General features: G+C 44.4%; 1 protein-coding gene across 3 annotated transcripts; it reads right to left on the bottom strand.

Annotated features, from left to right (window-relative positions):
• On the bottom strand, nucleotides 1-24,771 carry LOC139409252 (FMR1 autosomal homolog 1). 3 transcript variants are annotated; one of them, XM_071154135.1, is made up of 17 exons: nucleotides 24,550-24,771; nucleotides 22,511-22,563; nucleotides 22,299-22,392; nucleotides 22,129-22,200; nucleotides 21,813-21,961; nucleotides 21,607-21,700; nucleotides 12,088-12,204; nucleotides 11,779-11,949; nucleotides 3,769-3,847; nucleotides 3,571-3,680; nucleotides 3,367-3,459; nucleotides 3,070-3,274; nucleotides 2,675-2,866; nucleotides 2,317-2,517; nucleotides 2,025-2,102; nucleotides 1,491-1,576; nucleotides 1-958 (listed from the first exon to the last, which is right to left on the bottom strand). In XM_071154135.1, the coding sequence occupies exons 1-17, from the start codon at nucleotides 24,616-24,618 to the stop codon at nucleotides 788-790; spliced, it is 2,034 nt and encodes a 677-aa protein (XP_071010236.1). In that variant the 5' UTR covers nucleotides 24,619-24,771; the 3' UTR covers nucleotides 1-787. The 3 variants fall into 3 exon arrangements, with proteins under 3 accessions (XP_071010236.1, XP_071010237.1, XP_071010238.1); XM_071154136.1 differs by having other exon boundaries at nucleotides 3,367-3,453; XM_071154137.1 differs by lacking the exon at nucleotides 2,025-2,102 and having other exon boundaries at nucleotides 3,367-3,453.
• Nucleotides 24,772-25,438: the final 667 nt, after the last annotated feature.

Here is a 25,438-nt window from a genome sequence, read left to right as displayed (position 1 = left end):
TGGTTTTGGATCCAAATGGAAGATCGGGTTTTATTTAAGAACTACCGGCATACAAAACATATTGCACATCAAACCAGAATGAGCATAAAAAAACAGAATTGTAGTTTACCAAACCAACATCTGGGAACTTCTCTTTCAGTAGTCCAAATTGTCACCTGCATGAAAATACGGTCTTCAGCCAGTGTTAGGAATAACAGCTTTTTAAATACTGTACACTTGATAAACCAAATAAAGCTCCTTCATGAGACCAGTTACTGCCACCATAATTCCAGCCTCTGGTGGGTGCATTTCAGCATACAGGTTCACTACTATGTGGAGTGTCATTCAGGATAAAAAAAAAAAAAAATTGACATTGAACATTAACAGACCAGTATCCAGACTAATGTTATTCTTATGGAAAATAAATTACAATTCAGTGCAAAACTCTCTTCCAGACTGCATTTCCTCGTATGAAGAAGTGGTTGCATATTAAAATGTAACAAAAAGCAGCTAACTCAACAAATATTAGGATAACTGGATTCTTCCTATCTTTGCCATCACTGACAAAACGTTTACTACAGCCAGGCAACTAACTATGTTGAATCTATTCTCAAGGCACAACATCAGATCATGTACTTGAAACATACTCTTATGTCTCGGGTTCAGTGCTAAATCTCTCTGTGTCCCATGTTGAGGGAACTGAAAAGTGCAGTAGAGAATCTGGAAGTCCATGACTATCTTTGGCAAGCTTGTACAATAACTATTGTAAAAATGTAGTACAATTAATGAGTTTGAGTGGATTCGTAGATTAGGAAACTCCGTTCAGGACAGGCTGCTGGTCACCATTCCCTTGGTAAGTGACTTTGGCAACCTGTTCTGTGGAAGCCCTGCCTGGTTCGTCACCTCTTCCATTGCTGGGTCCGTTGCTTGTATTTGCTTCTGCAGATAGGCTGTGCTCCGCGATACACTCAACCTGCCCCTAAAAGACACAGGTAGAAACAGTTACAGAAGCTTGACCAAAGACACACTTCACATTCATGTGTTGATACAATTCTGGGAATTGAAAACCAGCCTGGTCTCAACTCATTGGCAGGGTTTGGTACATTACCATGATTCTTTCTCTGGCCTGGGACCGACCTGTATGTAACAAGTCTCTCATAGTAGTAGTGCTGATTTAGGATCAGTTTAACCTTTTAAATCACAATGAGTAATTTATTTAACCAGGCAAGTCAGTTAAGAACAAATTCATGATTGCCTACCCCGGTCAAACCCTAACGACGCTGGGCCAATTGTGCGCTGCCCTATGGGACTCCCAGTTAAGTTGTGATACAGCCTGGAATCGAACCAGGGTCAGTAATGACGTCTATAGCACTGAGAAGCAGTGCCTTAGAACGCTGCGCCACTCGGGAGCCCCAAGTAAAAAACCGGGGGGTCTGATCCTAGATCCGCACTCCTATTCTGATACATACAGGCCCTGAAGTCTGATTTGTAGCATTGTTTTCCAGACTCACCAGTTCTTTTTTGTTATTTTTCAGTTCTTTTTGGTTAGTCTGTCTGCTTTGTGATTCAGCACGGGATATGTAATCTGCCACTGTAACTGCAAAACAAAGAATGTTAGAACCACTTTTACATTGGTAATTAATTTAACTAGAACTTAAATTGGATGTCATCATAGCTAATTAAATAAAAACAATGAAAAAACAGACAATGCAGTTCAAAATAACTAAAAAGGTAGTCTTAGGAGTGCAAGTGAGAAATACAGGCAACTAGTATTACAGCAAGGAAAACTCAATGAATTTTCACAACCTTAAAACGGTTGTTAACCAGTAGCTGACATGTTAGTGAATTGGAGTGGTAACATTAAAAACAATGGGTCTTCTTGATGGCATGCCTTTCCTAAGTTTCTCCCTCAGCTCCAGATAGAGAAATTGAAGAGGCTTCCCAGAGCAAGTTGATGGTTACTGGTTAAATCACTTTACTGCTAGCGAGGGAAAGTGTTAAGCACACGCTTTGGTAAACAAACAGGCCGTTCACCACCGGTTTACCTGGTTGCTTTTCCTCTGGTGGGCGGACACTGCGTCTGCTGCTACGGTTACGCCGTTGTGGTTTAGCTTTTGAGTCATCTATGTGGGGGAAAATTTGTGCAGAGCCCTCAGTGAGAGTATTGCATAAGGATAGACTTGGGATTGGTGTAAATTTGTGATTCTATCCTTTTTTGGTCTGTCACGGAGGTAATTGCCTCCCATCTAATGCTTATGAGAGTGTTTGTTGTTGAATCCCATTGGCTCCCAGGGATTGTTTATTTTACTCAGACACCTTTATCCAGAAGGGACTTACCAAGGCTATTCTCACTGAGGGAAGCGTTATCTGATTCACTCATGCCATCAATGACTGTTGTGTCCTCGTCAGTCCGGCGGCGGCGGGAGCGGCGGCGGCGGTTTGTGTTGAGGTTGGAGTCGCTTGCATCAGTGTCAGCCGTCTGGTCTGTCTCTGTGTTGTCAAGCACACTGTATGGGTTGCCATAAGGATCCTTCAGAGCTACAGAGTAAGCAAAATGGCTTAATATTTAATACCTATCGTTTTAGGAACAATTCAAACCTTCATGTAATCATTCATGATAAACATAAAGGATAACAAATGATTGTCTGATGTCATCAGCATATGTATGACCCATCAATTGTGTCTGCAGCTGTACCGGTGTTGGGGGCTCCTCTCCCTGCTCCACGGCCCCTGGGCCCTCTACCCCTCCCTGGACCAGCTCTCCTCCTGCTGTCTCTCTGTGGTCGAGTCCCCCTCTCCGGTTCTTCTCCCGCCAGGGACCAGTCACTCAGCTCATCCTTACGCTCAGAGTCAGTCTCAGAGGCATTGGATTGCTCAGAGTTTGTGCCTGAAAGTCAAACATAGTCATCAGCCATGTGGTATTAAAAAGCTATCACATTCTGTTGAGCTATAGCATTATATCCCAATATCAATATTCCTCTCTCTAGACTGTCTTAACTTTCGACTGACCACCTGATAGGTGTGGAAGACTGGCTTGTAATGGGAGAATCTACAAAATGTCTTCAGTATCATTGTAAACATGACACTCACCATAGCCGGAGGTGTAGTTGGGGCCCCTGCGTCCGCGGCCTCTGCCGGTGTAGGAGCGGCTGGTGTGCACGGCGGTAGCAGCCACACTGTCGTCTGTGGTGTAGCCCTTGTCTGCTGGGCGGCCAGATGAAGGCCTGTGGCCCATCCCAATCTGCCTCAGCTGCTCGTCTATCTGCAGTCTCTCCATACGCAGCTGCTCGACTTCCTGCAGTCGACGACAGGCAAACATGTCACAAAAAAACTCTTACAGCGCAGACTCAAACCATTAGGAGTGTGTTACTGTAGATCACTGCTTACGTTCAGGTAGGCAATGTGGTACTCCAGAAGTACCTGGACATTCCCAATATTCTCCTTAGTGCCGACAAATGTAAACGGGACCATTCCCTGTGTCAGCGCATCACAAATAAATGATGTTATTATGGGTGAAGAGTGTTTCGATGACAATATTGATCTCTTCGTCTACTAAGTGAGCTAGAAAGTAGCACAAAAGTAAGGGCTTACTTCTTGACGTGGCTGTGTGCCATCCTTGTCCCCTTCAATCCTAACTCTCACCACTCCAGACTTGTCAACGATCTCCTGAATGACTTTCCCATTCTTGCCAATTACCTTGCCTGAAAAAGCCACAAAGAACTTGTGTGAACTGCCACAAACACACCATCACTTGAATTTTATAATGATCAAATCCATCTCCATACATACCGACCAAGTTCCTGGGGATCTGAACAGAATCTTCAAGAAACTCCAGATAATTCCTTGCCTTCTTAACTGCCTCCTCATTCTTGAAGAATACAAAAGGTTGTTTTTCTTAAAAAGGTCCTGGTGGTAAATACACGTCTATAGTTCACACACACACAAAACGTCTAGTTAACACACACACAAACGTCTAGTTAACACACACACAAATGTCTATAGTTAACACGCACACAAACGTCTATAGTTAACACGCACACAAACGTCTATAATTCACACGCACACAAACATCTATAGTTCACACAAACACGCCCATAGTTCACACACACACGCCCATAGTTCACATACACACGCCCATAGTTCACACACACACACGCCCATAGTTCACACACACACACGCCCATAGTTCACACACACACGCCCATAGTTCACACACACACACGCCCATAGTTCACACACACACACGCCCATAGTTCACACACACACACGCCCATAGTTCACACACACACACGCCCATAGTTCACACACACACACCCATAGTTCACACACACACACGCCCATAGTTCACACACACATACGCCCATAGTTCACACACACATACGCCCATAGTTCACACACACACACGCCCATAGTTCACACACACACACGCCCATAGTTCACACACACACACACACACGCCCATAGTTCACACACACACACACACATGCCCATAGTTCACACACACACGCCCATAGTTCACACACACACGCCCATAGTTCACACACACACACGCCCATAGTTCACACACACACACAGTTCACGCCCATAGTTCACACACACACACAGTTCACGCCCATAGTTCACACACACACACAGTTCACGCCCATAGTTCACACACACACACACACGCCCATAGTCCACACACACACACACACTTCTATAGTTCACACACACACACACACGTCTATAGTTCACACACACACACGTCTATAGTTCACACACACACACGTCTATAGTTCACACACACACGCCTATAGTTCACACACACACACACACACACACACACACACACGTCTATAGTTCACACACACACACACACGTCTATAGTTCACACACACACACACACACGTCTATAGTTCACACACACACACCCATAGTTCACACACACACGCCCATAGTTCACACACACACGCCCATAGTTCACACACACACACGCCCATAGTTCACACACACACACACGCCCATAGTTGACACACACACACGCCCATAGTTGACACACACACACACGCCCATAGTTCACACACACACACGCCCATAGTTCACACACACACACGCCCATAGTTCACACACACACACGCCCATAGTTCACACACACACACACGCCCATAGTTCACACACACACACACGCCCATAGTTCACACACACACACACGCCCATAGTTCACACACACACACGCCCATAGTTCACACACACACACGCCCATAGTTCACACACACACACACACACGCCCATAGTTCACACACACACACACACACACGCCCATAGTTCACACACACACACGCCCATAGTTCACACACACACACACACGCCCATAGTTCACACACACACACACGCCCATAGTTCACACACACACACACGCCCATAGTTCACACACACACACGCCCATAGTTCACACACACACACACGCCCATAGTTCACACACACACACACGCCCATAGTTCACACACACACACGCCCATAGTTCACACACACACACACGCACATAGTTCACACACACACACACACGCGCCCATAGTTCACACACACACACGCCCATAGTTCACACACACACGCCCATAGTTCACACACACACGTCCATAGTTCACACACACACACACACGTCTATAGTTCACACACACACACACGTCTATAGTTCACACACACACGTCTATAGTTCACACACACACACACGTCTATAGTTCACACACACACACGTCTATAGTTCACACACACACACACGTCTATAGTTCACACACACACACACACGTCTATAGTTCACACACACACACACACGTCTATAGTTCACACACACACACACGTCTATAGTTCACACACACACACACACACACACACACACGTCTATAGTTCACACACACACACACACACGTCTATAGTTCACACACAAACGTCTATATTTCACATACACACACGCCCATAGTTCACACACACACGCACGTCTATAGTTCACACACACACACGCACGTCTATAGTTCACACACACACGTCTGTAGTTCACACACACACACACGTCTATAGTTCACACACAAACGTCTATATTTCACACACACACACAAGCCCATAGTTCACACACACACACGCCCATAGCTCACACACACACGCCCATAGCTCACACACACACGCCCATAGCTCACACACACACGCCCATAGTTCACACACACACACGCCCATAGTTCACACACACACACCTATAGTCCACACACACACACCTATAGTCCACACACACACACATCTATAGTTCACACACACACACGTCTATAGTTCACACACACACGCACGTCTATAGTTCACACACACGCACGTCTATAGTTCACACACACGCACGTCTATAGTTCACACACACGCACGTCTATAGTTCACACACACGCACGTCTATAGTTCACACACACGCACGTCTATAGTTCACACACACACACGTCTATAGTTCACGTCTATAGTTCACACACACACCCACGTCTATAGTTCACACACACCCACGTCTATAGTTCACACACACCCACGTCTACAGTTCACACACACCCACGTCTATAGTTCACACACACCCACGTCTATAGTTCACACACACACACACACACACACACGCCTATAGTTCACACACACACACGTCTATAGTTCACACACACACACACGTCTATAGTTCACACACACACACACGTCTATAGTTCACACACACACACACACGTCTATAGTTCACACACACGCGTCTATAGTTCACACACACACACACGCGTCTATAGTTCCCACACACACACGTCTATAGTTCACACACACACACACACACGTCTATAGTTCACACACACACACACACGTCTATAGTTCACACATACACACGTCTATAGTTCACACATACACACACACACGTCTATAGTTCACACACACACACGCCCATAGTTGACACACACACACACACGCCCATAGTTCACACACACACACGCCCATAGTTCACACACACACACGCCCATAGTTCACACACACACACGCCCATAGTTCACACACACACACGCCCATAGTTCACACACACACACGCCCATAGTTCACACACACACACGCCCATAGTTCACACACACACACACACGCGCCCATAGTTCACACACACACACGCCCATAGTTCACACACACACACGCCCATAGTTCACACACACACACGCCCATAGTTCACACACACACACACGCCCATAGTTCACACACACACACGCCCATAGTTCACACACACACACACGCCCATAGTTCACACACACACACACGCCCATAGTTCACACACACACACGCCCATAGTTCACACACACACACGCCCATAGTTCACACACACACACACACGCGCCCATAGTTCACACACACACACGCCCATAGTTCACACACACACGCCCATAGTTCACACAAACACGTCCATAGTTCACACACACACACACACGTCTATAGTTCACACACACACACGTCTATAGTTCACACACACACGTCTATAGTTCACACACACACACACGTCTATAGTTCACACACACACACGTCTATAGTTCACACACACACACACGTCTATAGTTCACACACACACACACACGTCTATAGTTCACACACACACACACACGTCTATAGTTCACACACACACACACGTCTATAGTTCACACACACACACACACGTCTATAGTTCACACACACACACACACACGTCTATAGTTCACACACAAACGTCTATATTTCACATACACACACGCCCATAGTTCACACACACACGCACGTCTATAGTTCACACACACACACGCACGTCTATAGTTCACACACACACGTCTGTAGTTCACACACACACACACGTCTATAGTTCACACACAAACGTCTATATTTCACACACACACACAAGCCCATAGTTCACACACACACACGCCCATAGCTCACACACACACGCCCATAGCTCACACACACACGCCCATAGCTCACACACACACGCCCATAGTTCACACACACACACGCCCATAGTTCACACACACACACCTATAGTCCACACACACACACCTATAGTCCACACACACACACATCTATAGTTCACACACACACACGTCTATAGTTCACACACACACGCACGTCTATAGTTCACACACACGCACGTCTATAGTTCACACACACGCACGTCTATAGTTCACACACACGCACGTCTATAGTTCACACACACGCACGTCTATAGTTCACACACACGCACGTCTATAGTTCACACACACGCACGTCTATAGTTCACGTCTATAGTTCACACACACACCCACGTCTATAGTTCACACACACCCACGTCTATAGTTCACACACACCCACGTCTACAGTTCACACACACCCACGTCTATAGTTCACACACACCCACGTCTATAGTTCACACACACACACACACACACACACGCCTATAGTTCACACACACACACGTCTATAGTTCACACACACACACACGTCTATAGTTCACACACACCCACGTCTATAGTTCACACACACACACACACACGTCTATAGTTCACACACACACACACACGTCTATAGTTCACACACACACACACACGTCTATAGTTCACACACACGCGTCTATAGTTCACACACACGCGTCTATAGTTCACACACACACACACACGTCTATAGTTCCCACACACACACAAGTCTATAGTTCACACACACACACACACACGTCTATAGTTCACACACACACACACACGTCTATAGTTCACACATACACACGTCTATAGTTCACACATACACACACACACGTCTATAGTTCACACACACACACACGTCTATAGTTCACACATACACACACACACACACGTCTATAGTTCACACACACGTCTATAGTTCACACACACACACACGTCTATAGTTCACACACACACACGTCTATAGTTCACACACACACACGTCTATAGTTCACACACACACACACACACACACACACACACACACACACACACACACACGTCTATAGTTCACACACACGTCTATAGTTCACACACACACACGTCTATAGTTCACACACACTTCTATAGTTCACACACACACACACACACACACTTCTATAGTTCACACACACACACGTCCGTAGTTCACGCACTCACACACACGTCCGTAGTTCACGCACTCACACACACGTCCGTAGTTCACGCACTCACACACACGTCCGTACTTCACGCACTCACACACACGTCCGTAGTTCACTCACTCACACACGCGCCCGTAGTTCACTCACACACACACGCGCCCGTAGTTCACTCACACACACACGCGCCCGTAGTTCACTCACACGCGCCCGTAGTTCACTCACACGCGCCCGTAGTTCACTCACACGCGCCCGTAGTTCACTCACACGCGCCCGTAGTTCACTCACACGCGCCCGTAGTTCACTCACACACACACGCGCCCGTAGTTCACTCACACACACACGCGCCCGTAGTTCACTCACACACACACGCGCCCGTAGTTCACTCACACACACACGCGCCCGTAGTTCACTCACACACACACGCGCCCGTAGTTCACTCACACACACACGCGCCCGTAGTTCACTCACACACACACGCGCCCGTAGTTCACTCACACACACACGCGCCCGTAGTTCACTCACACACGCGCCCGTAGTTCACTCACACACGCGCCCGTAGTTCACTCACACACGCGCCCGTAGTTCACTCACACACGCGCCCGTAGTTCACTCACACACGCGCCCGTAGTTCACTCACACACGCGCCCGTAGTTCACTCACACACGCGCCCGTAGTTCACTCACACACGCGTCCGTAGTTCACTCACAGACACGTCCATAGTTCACTCACAGACACGTCCATAGTTCACTCACAGACACGTCCATAGTTCACACGCACCCACGCGATCACACGCACACATCCGTCCATAGTTCACACCTGTCCATAGTTCACACTCACAGACACGTCCATAGTTCACTCACAGACACGTCCATAGTTCACACGCACCCACACTTCCATAGTTCACACGCACCCACACTTCCATAGTTCACACGCACCCACACGTCCATAGTTCACACGCACCCACACGTTCACACGCACCCACACGTCCATAGTTCACACGCACACACACGTCCATAGTTCACACGCACGTCCATAGTTCACACGCACGTCCATAGTTCACACGCACACACACGTCCATAGTTCACACGCACACACACGTCCATAGTTCACACGCACACACACGTCCATAGTTCACACGCACGTCCATAGTTCACACGCACACACACACACACACACGTCCATAGTTCACACGCACACACACACACACGTCCATAGTTCACACGCACACACACACACGTCCATAGTTCACACGCACACACACACACGTCCATAGTTCACACGCACACACGTCCATAGTTCACACGCACACACGTCCATAGTTCACACGCACACACACACGTCCATAGTTCACACGCACACACACACACACGTCCATAGTTCACACGCACACACACACACGTCCATAGTTCACACGCACACACACACACGTCCATAGTTCACACGCACACACACACGTCCATAGTTCACACGCACACACACACGTCCATAGTTCACACGCACACACACACGTCCATAGTTCACACGCACACACACACGTCCATAGTTCACACGCACACACGTCCATAGTTCACACGCACACACGTCCATAGTTCACACGCACACACGTCCATAGTTCACACGCACACACGTCCATAGTTCACACGCACACACACACGTCCATAGTTCACACGCACACACACACGTCCATAGTTCACACGCGCACACACACACGTCCATAGTTCACACGCACACGTCCATAGTTCACACGCACACGTCCATAGTTCTGTCATACAGACTACCGTTCAAAAGTGTGGTCACTTAGAAATGTCCTTGTTTTTGAAAGAAAAGCATATTTTTGTACATTAAAACATCAAATTGATCAGAAATACAGTGTAGACAATGTTGTAAATGAATATTGTAGGCCAGCAAGGCCAGCATCCCAAAGTCGCCTCTTCAGTGTTGACGTTGAGACTGGTGTTTTGCGGGTACTATTTAATGAAGCTGCCAGTTGAGGACTTGACTTGTTTCTCAAACTAGACACCCTAATGTACTTGTCCTCTTGCTCAGTTGTGCACCGGGCCTCCCACTCCTCTTTCTATTCTGGTTAGAGACAGTTTGCTCTGTTCTGTGAAGGGAGTAGCACACAGCGTTGTACGAGATCTTCAGTTTCTTGGCAATTTCTCGCATGGAATAGCCTTAATTTCTCAGAACAAGAATAGACTGACGAGTTTCAGAAGAAAGTTATTTGTTTCTGGCCATTTTGCGCCTGTAATCGAACTCACAAATGCTGATGCTCCAGATACTCAACTAGTCTAAAAAGGCCAGTTTTTTTTTTATTGCTTCTTTAAATCAGCACAACAGTTTTCAGCTGTGCTAACATGATTGGAAAAGGGTTTTCTAATGATCAATTAGCCTTTTAAAATGATAAACTTGGATTAGCTAACACAACGCGCCATTGGAACACAGGAGTGATGGTTGCTGACAATGGACCTCTGTATGCCTATGTAGATATTCCATTAAAAATCATATTTTTCCAGCTTCAATAGTCATTTACAACATTAACAATGTCAACTGTATTTTTCATCAAATTCATGTTATTTTAAAGGGGCATTTTTTTGTGCTTTTCTTTCAAAAACAAGGACATTTCTAAGTGACTCCAAACTTTTGAACGAACGTCTATAGTTCCCTCATAAGGTCTTGAAGCAGTAAAAGCATTAGCACACCTCTCCGTAAATTCTGAACGTCCCGCTCCCCTCATCCAGTTCGATAGCAGTGACTCCAGGCAGTTTTCTGGCTTGTTGAATGTTGCTTCCATGGCTTCCAATGGCAAGGCCCATGAGGTCCACCCTGACTGTAAACTCCTCTTGGAAACCAGACGCCAGTTGCTTTGTACTCTTGAGAGGAGATTGTTTTGAGTGAAAGATCTTACATTCACAGATGCCATTCATTTTACTATTATCCAATTTAATTCTGTCATGCGCATGAATTCATGTGTTTTTATGCCAGGATGCAATTATGAAAATCGCCCTTACCTCCAGATGTTTAGTGGCCTCCTCATTTCGGGACATGAGCATGAGCTTAGTACGAATGCTCCTCAGGTGCATGTCACTGAGCAAAGACACTCGCTTAACTGTGGCTTCATTTATGGACTGCAAGGAAACAAGAATATAAACATAAATAAATGGTCAAAACACATTAACTGGTAGGGGGAAAAATGTATAGTTACATATCGGGATATTATTTTTGACGATATATCATATCATTTTCACAATATTATTTTTGCGCTAGTTGGCTGTGCCTGCACCAAAACTCCAGTATTTTTTCCCATAGCTTGTTCTCCATCTTCTTTTTAAATAGGGACCCAATTTGTTTTCAGGACTTATTTCCATAACTGGTCCAAACTAGTTCTCTCATGTCTCTTGTCCCTCTGCAGCAGACATACAGTTGAAGTCGGAAGTTTACATACACTTAGGTTGGAGTCATTAAAACTTGTTTTTCAACCCCTCCACAAATTTCTTGTTAACAAACTATAGTTTTGGCAAGTCGGTTAGGACATCTACTTTGTGCATGACAAGTAATTTTTCCAACAATTGTTTACAAACGGAGTATTTCACTGTATCACATTTTTCCAACAATTGTTTACAAACGGAGTATTTCACTGTATCACAATTGCAGTGGGTCAGAAGTTCACATACACTAAGTTGACTGTGCCTTTAAACAGCTTGGAAAATTCCAGAAAATGTCATGGCTTTAGAAGCTTCTGAAAAATAATGTCTATAAGCCTGAGTCAATTGGAGGCGTACCTGTGGATGTATTTCAAGGCCTACCTTCAAACTCAGTGCCTCTTTGCTTGACATCATGGAAAAATCAAAAGAAATCAGCCAAGACCTCCACAAGTCTGGTTTGTCCTTGGGAGCAATTTCCAAACGCCTGAAGGTACCACGTTCATCTGTACAAACAATAGTACGCAAGTATAAACACCATGGGACCACGCAGACATCATACCGCTCAGGAAGGATACGCGTTGTCTCCTAGAGATGAACGTACTTTGGTACGAAAAGTTTAAAATTAATCCCAGAACAGCAAAGGACCTTGTGAAGATGCTGGAGGAAACAGGTACAAAATTATCTATATCCACAGTAAAACAAGTCCATTACCGACATATTGCTCAGCAAGGAAGAAGCCACTGCTCCAAAACCGCTATAAAAAAGCCAGACTACGGTTTGCAACTGCACATGGGAACAAAGATCGTACTTTTTGGAGAAATGTCCTCTGGTCTGATGAAACAAAAATATAACTTTTCGGCCATAATGACCATTGTTTTGTTTGGAGGTAAAAGGGGGAAGCTTGCAAGCCGAAGAACACCATCCCAGCCGTGGAGCACGGGGGTGGCAGCATCATGTTGTGGGGGTGCTTTACTGCAGGAGGGACTGGTGCACTTCACAAAATAGATGGCTTCATGAAGGGGTGAAATGCTACTCACTGGACCCTATGATCACTCGGCTACACATGCCTCTCCCTAATGTCAATATGCCTTGTCTATTGCTGTTTTGGTTAGTAATTTGTCTTATTTCACTGTAGAGCCTCCAGCCCTGATCAATATGCCTTATGTTCCACCCCCCCACACATGCGGTGACCGCACCTGGCTTAAATGGTGCCTCTGGAGACAAAACCTCTCATCGTCACTCAATTCCTAGGCTTACTTCCACTGTACTCACATCCTACCATACCCTTGTCTGTACATCATGCCTAGAATCTATTCTTCTGTGCCCAGAAACCTGCTCCGACCAGTTCTTTTAGCCTTTAGCTGTACTCTTATCTTACTCCTCCTTTGTTCCTCTGATGTAGAGGTTAACCCAGGCCCTGCAGCCCCCAGCATAACTCTCATTCCCCAGGTAATCGCATTTGTTGACTTTTGTAACCATAAAAGCCTTGGTTTCATGCATGTTAACATTAGAAGCCTCCCCCCTAAGTTTATTTTATTCACTGCTTTAGCACACTCCGCTAACCCGGACGTCCTAGCCGTGTCTGAATCCTGGCTTAGGAAGGCCACCACAATTCCTGAAATTTCCATCCTTAACAATAACATTTTCCGACAAGACAGAACTGCCAAAGGGTGCTGAGTTGCAATCTTCTGCAGAGATAGCCTGCAGAGTTCTGTCATACTATCCAGGTCTGTGCCCAAACAATTCGAGCTTCTACTTTTAAAAATCCACCTTTCCAGAAACAAGTTTCTCACCATTGCCGCTTGTTATAGACCCCCCCCAGTTGTGCCCTGAACACCATATCAGAATTGATCACCCCCCATCTATCGTCAGAGTTTGTACTGTTAGGTGACCTAAACTGGGACATGCTTAACTTCATTGGGATAGGGGGCAGTATTTTCACGTCCGGATGATATGCGTGCTCAAAGTAAACTGCCCGTTTCTCAGGCCCAGAAGCTAGGATATGCATATAAATTGGTAGATTTAGATAGAAAACACAAAAGTGTCTAAAACTGTTGAAATTATGTCTGTGAGTATAACAGAACTTATTTGGCAGGCGAAACCCAGAGGACAAACCATCCAGGGGGAAAAAAACGAGGTCACTGTGTTTTCAATTGTTTTTCTATGGGAAACTATATTTATGAGGAACATGGTTGAAGTTCCTATAGATTCCACTAGATGTCAACAGTCTTTAGAAATTGCTTGATGTTTTTCTTTTGAGAAATGAAGAAGTAGGGCTGTTCATTGTCAAGCCAAGTGGACTCTTCTGCGTGGTGCGCGTGAACTGGCGCTCACTCCACGTTGTTTTTTATCCGCTATTGAACACAGTATATTCCGTCTTAAATTTTATCGATTATTTACATTTTAGGATATCTAAGGTTGGATTTGGAAAGTTGTTTGAAATGTTTGGACCAAGTTTACAGGTAACTTATTAGATCCTTTGTAGTCATGTTGGGCGAGTTGGAACCGGTGTATTTCTGAATCAAACTTGCCAAATAAATGGACATTTTGTGGATATAAAGAAGGAATTTATCGAACAAAAGGACCATTTGTGGTGCGACACGGTTGAAATATGTTTTTCATGTGTTGGTATGCGTGGCGCTCTCCTCAGATAATCGCATGGTTTGCTTTTGCCGTAAAGCCTTTTTGAAATCTGACATGGTGGCTGGATTAACATCAAGTTAAGCTTTATTTTGATGTATTGCAATTGTGACTTTATGAAAGTTAAATATTTATAGTAATTTAATTTGAATTTGGCACTCTGCAATTTCACTGGATGTTGTCGAGGTGGGACGCTACCGTCCCACTGATCCGAAAGAAGTTGAGCTGTGGCCAATAGGAGTTGACCTGGTTAAAGGGAGGTCTGGGAAAGGAAAAAAAGAGAGGGAGAGAGACATTGAGAAAAGGATGGATTTTTACATTAGGACCGTTGGTGAAGAAAATGATAAAAGACAACGACAAAACTAGAACAAAAACCCATACCTACTAATACATGAAGGGAAATACCAATTTTATTTTATAAGAGTTGTTATAATTTTGTTAAGACTTAGTAAAGACTGAAGCTACCGTCTCATCGTGGAGGTATTTGCCAGCCTTGAGGTTAGCCTAGCATCGTGTAACACCGAGAGAGAATTGCATGGGAAAGCTTAACAAGTTCATGTTCCCATGGGATATCGGTTACGGCTAAGGAGTACTGTCTGCATTGATAGCGGTGCTTGCTGTGGATCTTGTTAGGAAACCTGCAAGGAACTGCCATACTTCGCTCAAGGAATATCTACAAGTAGTGAGTAACCACAACGTGAGGTGCTTCTGGACTTTATGTGTGTCACCATTTTTTTTATATAGCTCCAGCGCGCTCCACCGGGTTATTAAGCAAGCTTTAAATCATTTGGACATGGGTTGTGCACGACTCATTGATGTTTATTATTTTTATTTTTATTTCCCGGCTAGCAAACTAAATTCCACAATACCTCTTTCGCCATCTGGCTTGGATTCTCTGTCGACACGGCGCCCCGCCGCACCACCACGACTGGTCTGCCGACGAATACTCCATCCGCTGTGCCTTCATCCGGCCTCCGTCGGAGCAGACGCTACTAACTTTAAACGCTGTGTCGCTTGCGTAGTGGGTCTCCCCTGTTCCATCTACTGCTGCCCCCTGGACACTATGATCACTTGGCTACATGGCTGATGCCTACTGGACTGTCCATTAATCACAGTACTCCATTCTGTTTATTTATTTTTTATCTGTCGGCCCAGCCGCAAACTCAGGCTCTGTGTGTAGTTAATCCGACCCTCTCTGTCTAGTCAGCGCCATTTTACCTGCTGTTGTTGTGTTAGCTGATTAGCTGTTGTTGTCTCACCTGTTGTTCTAGCTAGCTCTCCCAATCAACACCTGTGATTACTTTATGCCTCGCTGTATGTCGCTCTCAAATGTCAATATAACTTGTTTACTGTTGTTCAGGTTAGTTATCATTGTTTTAGTTTACAATGGACCCCCTAGTTCCACTCTTCATACCTCTGATACCTCCTTTGTCCCACCTCCCACACATGCGGTGACCTCACCCATTACAACCAGCATGTCCAGAGATACAACCTCTCTTATCATCACCCAGTGCCTGGGCTTACCTCCACTGTACCTGCACCCCACCATACCCGTCTGCGCATTATGCCCTGAATATATTCTACCACGCCCAGAAATCTGCTCCTTTTATTTTTTGTCCTCCAACGCTCTAGGCGACCAGTTTTGATAGCCTTTAGCCGCACCCTCATTCTACTCCTCCTCTGTTCCGTGGGTGATGTGGAGGTAAACCCAGGCCCTGCATGTCCCCAGGCACACTAATTTGTTGACTTCTGTGATCAAAAAAGCCTTGGTTTCATGCATGTCAACACCAGAAGCCTCCTCCCTAAGTTTGTTTTACTCACTGCTTTAGCACACTCTGCCAACCCTAAAGTCATTGCCGTGTCTGAATCCTGGCTTAGGAAGGCCACCAAAAATTTGGAGATTTCCATACCCAACTATAACATTTTCCATCAAGATAGAACTGCCAAAGGGGGAGGAGTTGCAGTCTACAACTGAGATAGCCTGCAAAGTAAGGTCCATACCCAAACAGTTTGAACTTCTAATTTTAAAAATGAATCTCCAGAAATAAGTCTCTCACTGTTGCCGCCTGCTACCAACCCCCCTCAGCTCCCAGCTGTGCCCTGGACACCATTTGTGAATTGATCGCCCCCCATCTAGCTTCAGAGTTTGTTCTGTTAGGTGACTTAAACTGGGATATGCTTAACACCCCGGCAGTCCGAAAAATCTAAGCTAGATGCCCTCAATCTCACACAAATCATCAAGGAACCCACCAGGTACAACCTGAAATCTGTAAACAAGGGCACCCTCATAGACATTATCCTGACCAACTGGCCCTCCAAATACACCGCAGCTGTCTTCAATCAGGATCTCAGCGATCACTGCCTCATTGCCTGTACCGCTACGGGTCTGCAGTCAAACGACCACCCCTAATCACTGTCAAACGCTCCCTAAAACACTTCTGCGAGCAGGCCTGTCTAATCAACCTGGCCCGGGTATCCTGGAAGGATATTGACCTCATCCCGTCAGTTGAGGATGCCTGGTCATTCTTTAAAAGTAACTTCCTCACCATCTTAGATAAGCATGCTCCGTTCAGAAAATGCAGAACTAAGAACAGATTTAGCCCCTGGTTCACTCCAGACCTGACTGCCCTCGACCAGCACAAAAACATTCTGTGGCGGACTGCAATAGCATCGAATAGTCCCCGCGATATGCAACTGTTCAGGGAAGTCAGGAACCAATACACAAGGTCAGTCAGAAAAGCAAAGGCCAGCTTTTTGAAGCAGAAATTTGCATCCTGTAGCTCTAACTCCAAAAAGTTCTGGGACACTGTAAAGTCCATGGAGAACAAGAGCACCTCCTCTCAGCTGCCCACTGCACCGAGGCTAGGTAACACGGTCACCACCGATAAATCCATGATAATCGAAAACTTCAACAAGCATTTCTCAACGGCTGGCCATGCCTTCCGACTGGCTACTCCAACCTCGGCCAACAGCTCCATCCCCCCCGCAGCTACTGGCCCAAGCCTCCCCAGCTTCTCCTTTACCCAAATCCAGATAGCAGATGTTCTGAAAGAGCTGCAAAACCTGGCCCCCTACAAATCAGCTGGGCTTGACAATCTGAACCCTCTATTTCTGAAACTATCTGCCGCCATTGTCGCAACCCCTATTACCAGCCTGTTCAACCTCTCTTTCATATCGTCTGCGATCCACAAGGACTGGAAAGCTGCCGTGGTCATCCCCCTCTTCAAAGGGGGAGACACCCTGGACCCAAACTGTTACAGACCTATATCCATCCTGCTCTGCCTACCTAAGGTCTTCGAAAGCCAAGTCAACAAACAGATCACTGACCATCTCGAATCCCACCGTACCTTCTCCGCTGTGCAATCTGGTTTCCGAGCCGGTCACGGGTACACCTCAGCCACGCTCAAGGTACTAAACGATATCATAACCGATAATAGACAGTACTGTGCAGCCGTCTTCATCGACCTGGCCAAGACTTTCGACTCTGTCAATCACCATATTCTTATCGGCAGACTCAGTAGCCTCTTTTTCTAATGACTGCCTTGCCTGGTTCTCCAACTACTTTGCAGACAGAGTTCAGTGTGTCAAATCGGAGGGCATGTTGTCCGGTCCTCTGGCAGTCTATGGGGGTGCCACAGGGTTCAATTCATGGGCCGACTCTTTTCTCTATATATATCAATGATGTTGCTCTTGCTGCGGGCGATTCCCTGATCCACCTCTACGCAGACGACACCATTCTGTATACCTCTGGCCCTTCCTTGGACACTGTGCTATCTAACCTCCAAACGAGCTTCAATGCCATACAACACTCCTTCCGTGGCCTCCAACTGCTCTTAAACGCTAGTAAAACCAAATGCATGCTTTTCAATCGTTCGCTGCCTGCACCCGCACGCCCGACTAGCATCACCACCCTGGATGGTTCCGACCTAGAATATGTGGACATCTATAAGTACCTAGTTGTCTGGCTAGACTGTAAACTCTCCTTTCAGACTCAAACATCTCCAATCCAAAATCAAATCTAGAATCGGCTTTCTATTTCGCAACAAAGCCTCCTACACTCACGCCGCCAAACTTACCCTAGTAAAACTGACTATTCTACCGATCCTCGACTTCGGCGATGTCATCTACAAAATGGCTTCCAATATTCTACTCAGCAAACTGGATGCAGTTTATCACAGTGCCATCCACTTTGTTACTAAAGCACCTTATACCACCCACCACTGCGACCTGTATGCTCTAGTCGGCTGGCCCTCGCTACATATTCGTCGCCAAACTAACTGGCTCCAGGTCATCTATAAGTCCATGCTAGGTAAAGCTCCACCTTATCTCAGTTCACTGGTCACGATGGCAACACCCACCCGTAGCACGCGCTCCAGCAGGTGTATCTCACTGATCATCCCTAAAGCCAACACCTAATTTGGCCACCTTTCCTTCCAGTTCTTTGCTGCCTGTGACTGGAACGAATTGCAAAAATCATTGAAGTTGGAGACTTATCTCCCTCACCAACTTTAAACATCTGCTATCTGAGCAGCTAACCGATCGCTGCAGCTGTACATAGTCCATCGGTAAATAGCCCACCCAATTTACCTACCTCATCCCCATACTATTTTTATTTATTTACTTTTCTGCTCTTTTTCACACCAGTATCTCTACCTGCACATGACCATCTGATCATTTATCACTCCAGTGTTAACCTGCTAAATTGTAATTATTCACCTACCTCCTCATGCCTTTTGCACACCATGTATATAGACTCTTTTTTTTCCTACTGTGTTATTGACTTGTTTATTGTTTACTCCATGTGTAACTCTGTGTTGCTGTCTGTTCACACTGCTATGCTTTATCTTGGCCAGGTCGCAGTTGTAAATGAGAACTTGTTCTCAACTAGCCTACCTGGTTAAATAAAGGTGAAATAAAAATAAAATAAAAAAATAAACAAAGCCTCTCACTCATTCCGCTAAACATATCCTCGTAAAACTGACAATCCTACCGATCCTTGTCTTCGGCGATGTCATTTACGAAACAGCCCCAAACACTCTACTCAGCAAATTGGATGCAGTCTATCACCAGAGCCCCATATACTACCCACCACTGCAACCTGTATGCTCTCGTTGGCTGGCCCTCACTACATATCTGTCACCAAACCCAGCAGGTATATTGCACTGGTCATCCCCAAAGCTAACACTTCCTTTGGCCGCCTTTTCTTCCAGTTCTCTGCTGCCAATGACTGGAACAAATTGCAGAAATCTCTGAAGCTGGAGTCTTATATCTCCCTCTCTTACTTTAAGCATCAGCTGTCTGAGCAGCTTACCGATCACTGTACCTGTACACAGCCAATCTCTAAATAGCACACCCGACTATCTCCTCCACATATTATTACTTACCCTCTTGCACCCCAGTATCTCTACTTGCACATCATCATCTGCACATCTATCACTCCAGTATTAATGCTAAATTGTAATTATTTTAGCTTCTATGGCCTATTTATTGCCTACCTCCCTACTCTTCTACATTTGCACACACTGTAGATAGATTTTTCTATTATTTTGTGTTATTGACTTTACGTTTGTTTATGTGTAACTCTGTGTTGTTGTTTTTGTCGCACAGCTTTGCTTTATCTTGGCCAGGTTGCAGTTGTAAATGAGAACTTGTTCTCAACTGGCCTACCTGGTTATTAAATAAAGATAAAAAATAATAAATAAAAAAATATATAAAATAAAAATGGGTCTCCCAAATGGACAATGACCCCAAACATACATACAAAGTTGTGGCAAAATGGCTTAAGGACAACAAAGTCAAGGTATTGGAGTGGCCATCACAAAGCCCTGACCTCAACCCTACAGAAAATGTGTGGGCAGAACTGAAAAAGCATGTGCGAGTAAGGAGGCCTACAAACCTGACTCAGTTACACCAGCTCTGTCAGGAGGAATGGGACAAAATTCACCCAACTTATTGTGGGAAGCTTGTGGAAGGTTACCCAAAACATTTGACCCAAGTTAAACAATTTAAAGGCAATGCTACCAAATACTAGTTGAGTATGTAAACTTCTGACCCACTGGGAATGTGATGAAAGAAATAAAAGCTGAAATAATTCACTCTACTATTATTCTGACATTTCACATTCTTAAAATAAAGTGGTGATCCTAACTGACCTAAGATTCTTACAAGGATTAAATAACAGGAATTGTGAAAAACTGAGTTGAAATGTATTTGGCTAAGGTGTATGTAAACGTCCGACATCAACTGTATAGTGAGTAATATGTTTGGAGCATCAAACCGCAATAAAATCACAGTATCGAAATACATATAGAATTGTGAGAATCCCAATACATATCATATCGGCACCTAAGTATCATGATAATATCATATCGTGAGGTCCCTGGCAATTTCCAGCCCTATTTCATTGGTATACTCAAATCTGCTGGAACTGAAGAAAGAGTGTCAGAAAGATGTATAAATACTTACCAGTACAACCAAGCTACTTGTTTCTGAACAGTAGACAATCCGACAAGCTCCCACTGCCTTTTTGAAATCTTTATGCGCTTGTTCACTTTCGCACCTGAAGTAGGAGGAACTATAATCAGATTCTAAATTATAACGCATGTAAATAACATCCAACAAATAACCAGTCTATATCACAATCAGAAACTACTTTTAAACAAGGTACATACGCTGCTTTCAGGTCGTCGGGAACTGGGACTGTGCACTTGAAGAAGGAGCTCTTTGACACCGCCTTGTTGATATTTACAGGCCGAAGACGTTCAAATGTGACTATTTCATTGTATGTGGCGTCACAGGCAGCATACTCGATCACATAGAACTACATAGTAAACACAACACAGGTTACATATCGACTTGCATGAAACTGACAAACATAACAGGATGAGGAAACCTGAGGACAAACATCAAATAAACATCTCCTTGATGAAACAACTCTCAAATTACATTATAGGACCAGTGAAATTGTAACCACAGTTAACTACTCACATCTCCCTTCATCATGCGCACTTTGGCAAGCCACCAGCCACATGGCTCCTGCTCATTGGCCCGGGAGAATATCTGGTACAGAAAGAAACAAGGGGAGATAATTAAAAATAAGACATCCTATGGAAACTGTGTCTGTTAAATTTCTATGAAGATAGAGAGCCAGTTCTCACCTCCACCTCTTCTCCCTCCCCGATGTCCTTTTTACCATCGGCTGGAGGTGGCATCCGAACATCACTAAAGGGAACTTGTCTCTCTGGTTGCCAACTTCATTAACAACAACAAGCATTTAGATCAGTATCAAAGTTATGCCCAAACTAATACCACTATCACTCCAATATGACAAACTACAACCTGACAAGAACTGACGAATTACCACACTTACTTGTTCTCAAATGCAATAGCGAGTGAATCGTCATGGACATCTTTGACAAATCCCTAGAGAAAGGACAGCAGTACTTTAAATTCAGAAGTGCTCCCCTAGCCCTAGATTATATATACAGTGCAGGGAAAAAGTATTCGCCCTCTTTCTAATTTTATCTACTTTTGCATATTTTGATACTGAATGTTTTCAGATCTTTTCAGAACCAAAACAGCCGTCCAAAAAGTTATACTTTTGACTCATCTGTCCATAGAACATTCTTCCAAGAGTTGACAATAATCCAGGTGTTTTTTGGCAAACTTCAGTAATTTTTATGGATGAGATGGGTCCCATTATGCCTGGTGAAAATCAAATACTATAGTCCACAGGAAAAACCTCATACCAATGATCAAGCATTGTGGTGATAGTGTGATGGTTTGGGGATGCTTTGCTGCCTCAGGACCTGGATGATTTGCCTTAATAAAAGGAACCATGAATTCTGCTCTGTATCAGAATTTTACAGGAGAACGTCAGGCCATCCATCTGTGAGATGAAGCGCAGCTTCATGCAACAATACAATGATTCAAAACACACAATCAAGTCTACATAAAATTGGCTAAAAAGCAACAAATTGGAATGGCCTAGTCAAAGTCCAGACCTAATCCCAATTGAGATGTGGCAGGATTTGAAACAAGCAGTTCATGCTTGAAAACCCACAAATGTCGCTGAGTTAAAGCAGTTCTGCATGCAAGAGCGGGCCACAATTCCTCCACAGCGATGTGAGAGACTGATCAACAACTACAGGAAGCATTTGGTTGCAATCATTGCAGCTAAAGGTGGCACAACCAGTTATTGAGTGTAAGGGGGGGCAACTACTTTTTCACACAGGGAATTGGGTGTTGCACAACTTTATTAATTAAATAAATAAAATAACTATACATTTGTTGTGTTATTTGTAAACTCAGGTTCCCTTTCTCTAAGATTAGGTTTTGGTTGAAGATCTGATTACATACAGTATAAAAATATGCAAAAATCAGAAAGGGGGAAAATACTTTTTCACAGCACTGTAGCTTGTTGCTAGGGTATGTTTAGGTCTATTCTAGTCAAGAACTCGACCAGGGCACTGTGATGTCCCTTCACTATGTGGATCTTTGATTCAGTGAATACAAAAATAGACCTGGTGCCTAAAGTATCTGCTGAATCTGACGACAGCTGAGCTGAGGACTGAGAGCAGCTGACACGGCATAGATCAATCAGTGGGCCTAAGACTGGGCATTCATGAAATAACTTCAGGATAATGTGTTGTTCACATTTCCAACTTCCTGCAATAGTCTAACAACATCCACAACGAGTGCAAACATTTTCACCAAATGTATGTTCTTAAACGGGCAAGTCCTTCTATACACAACATTTCAGCTAGCTAGCAAGTTAGTTCCTTATTCAGACTTCAATGAGGAGCAAATGAAAACAGTGAGCTGGCTATGATTAAAATATGAATTTAACAAACGTTTCACTTTAAAATAGTTTTATTATTAACACATATGGTTAGCATATACACTTTTAGATAGTTTAGCAGGTCATAAAGTCACCCAGATCCATGCTGATTCAAGACGAGCAAAGTCAAAAGAGCAACCGAACCCGTTAGTTCAGCTAGCCAAGTTAACTAGCTAGTACCTAGCTAGCTGGTTGACGCTAACAATAGACAGCCCGCCCGACTAGCTGTTAATTAAGTCAGAAACATTCCTCAGTGTTTTCGTCCAAGAAAACGTTACATGATTACGATATTAGTTAAGACAAACATGACGTGAATAAGCGTTGTTGCAACAACAAAAACGGACAAGAGGCCAAATGGCTATAATATTTGGCCATCAAGATAGCGTATCTAGCTAACGTTTCGTAATAGCTAGCTAACTACCAACGTCAGACATGTTGAAAACACATATCTAGTTTAGTGTATGTAGCTAGATTACGTTTGTTGACAATAGTTGAGGAACAGATGTGTGAGTCATGTTTTATAAAACATGATTATGGTCAGTTTACATGAATGTTAAGAATTGATTTACCTTATAATATGCTCCGTTGGAGCCACGGACCTCCACCGTCAGTTCATCCATGTTGGGCATGCAATGCATGCCGGGGAAGAGTTCTAGAAGTTTACAAATGGTACAAGTCTAGAAGTGTACTTGCAAATTGATAGGCCAAATTCAATGTGCACATAATCCATACTCCAGGATTACAACATTGTTGTCCATAACATAGGCCTACATTTAACAGATTTAGTTAGCTAAATGAAAACATGGGGTAAATAATGTGACACTTCACAGTGTTGCACAACATATATTATATGATTTAGTTTAGCTACATTGTAAAATGTGGATATCAACAAGACCTATCATTGATTTTTGCACACTGTAAATCACCTGAGCGAGTGCATTTTTAGAAATATGGACATGTATCATCCATCAACTTTGCTATCCATGACATTAGACAGAGGACCAAGATGAGGACCAAACTTTGAAATGGCCTGATGTGCTGGCAATTGTAGCCAATGAATTGACAGGCATAAAGGCTAAACTTGTGAATCAGAAATCCGAGATGAATAATGAATAGGTTTTTGTGTCACTCATAAATGGTCAATTTATTCAGATGTAAATGTTGTAATGGTGCTGGAATTCAATCAAAACCACACTGCATGATAACATTGTTCCTTGGCCATAGCACATTCTCCTGATACAGTGCCTTAAGAAAGTACACCCCTTGGACTTTTTCCACATTTTGTTGTGTTACAGCCTGAATTTACAATGTATTCCATTTATATTTTTGTCACTGGCCTACACACAATACCCCATAATGTCAACGTGGAGTAATGTTTTTAGAACATTGAATGTTCCCGAGTGGACTAGTTACAGTTTTGACTTAAATTGGCTTGAAAATCTATGGAAAGACTTGAAA

This window comes from Oncorhynchus clarkii, chromosome 5, assembly GCF_045791955.1.
Source record: "Oncorhynchus clarkii lewisi isolate Uvic-CL-2024 chromosome 5, UVic_Ocla_1.0, whole genome shotgun sequence".
NCBI classification, from domain to species: Eukaryota; Metazoa; Chordata; class Actinopteri; order Salmoniformes; family Salmonidae; genus Oncorhynchus; species Oncorhynchus clarkii.
This window is presented reverse-complemented; position numbering and strand designations above follow the sequence as displayed.

Bases quoted from the DNA above. Each gene is read 5' to 3' on its own strand.
- LOC139409252 (XM_071154135.1), bottom strand. From the start codon at position 24,618: ATGCATTGCATGCCCAACATGGATGAACTGACGGTGGAGGTCCGTGGC. The intron at 2,103-2,316 runs GTAAGTCCCTTC...TCCCCCACATAG, and splicing joins CCTCAGTGAGAATAGCCTTG to ATGACTCAAAAGCTAAACCA. The intron at 1,577-2,024 runs GTAAACCGGTGG...TTTGTTTTGCAG, and splicing joins ACCAGAGGAAAAGCAACCAG to TTACAGTGGCAGATTACATA.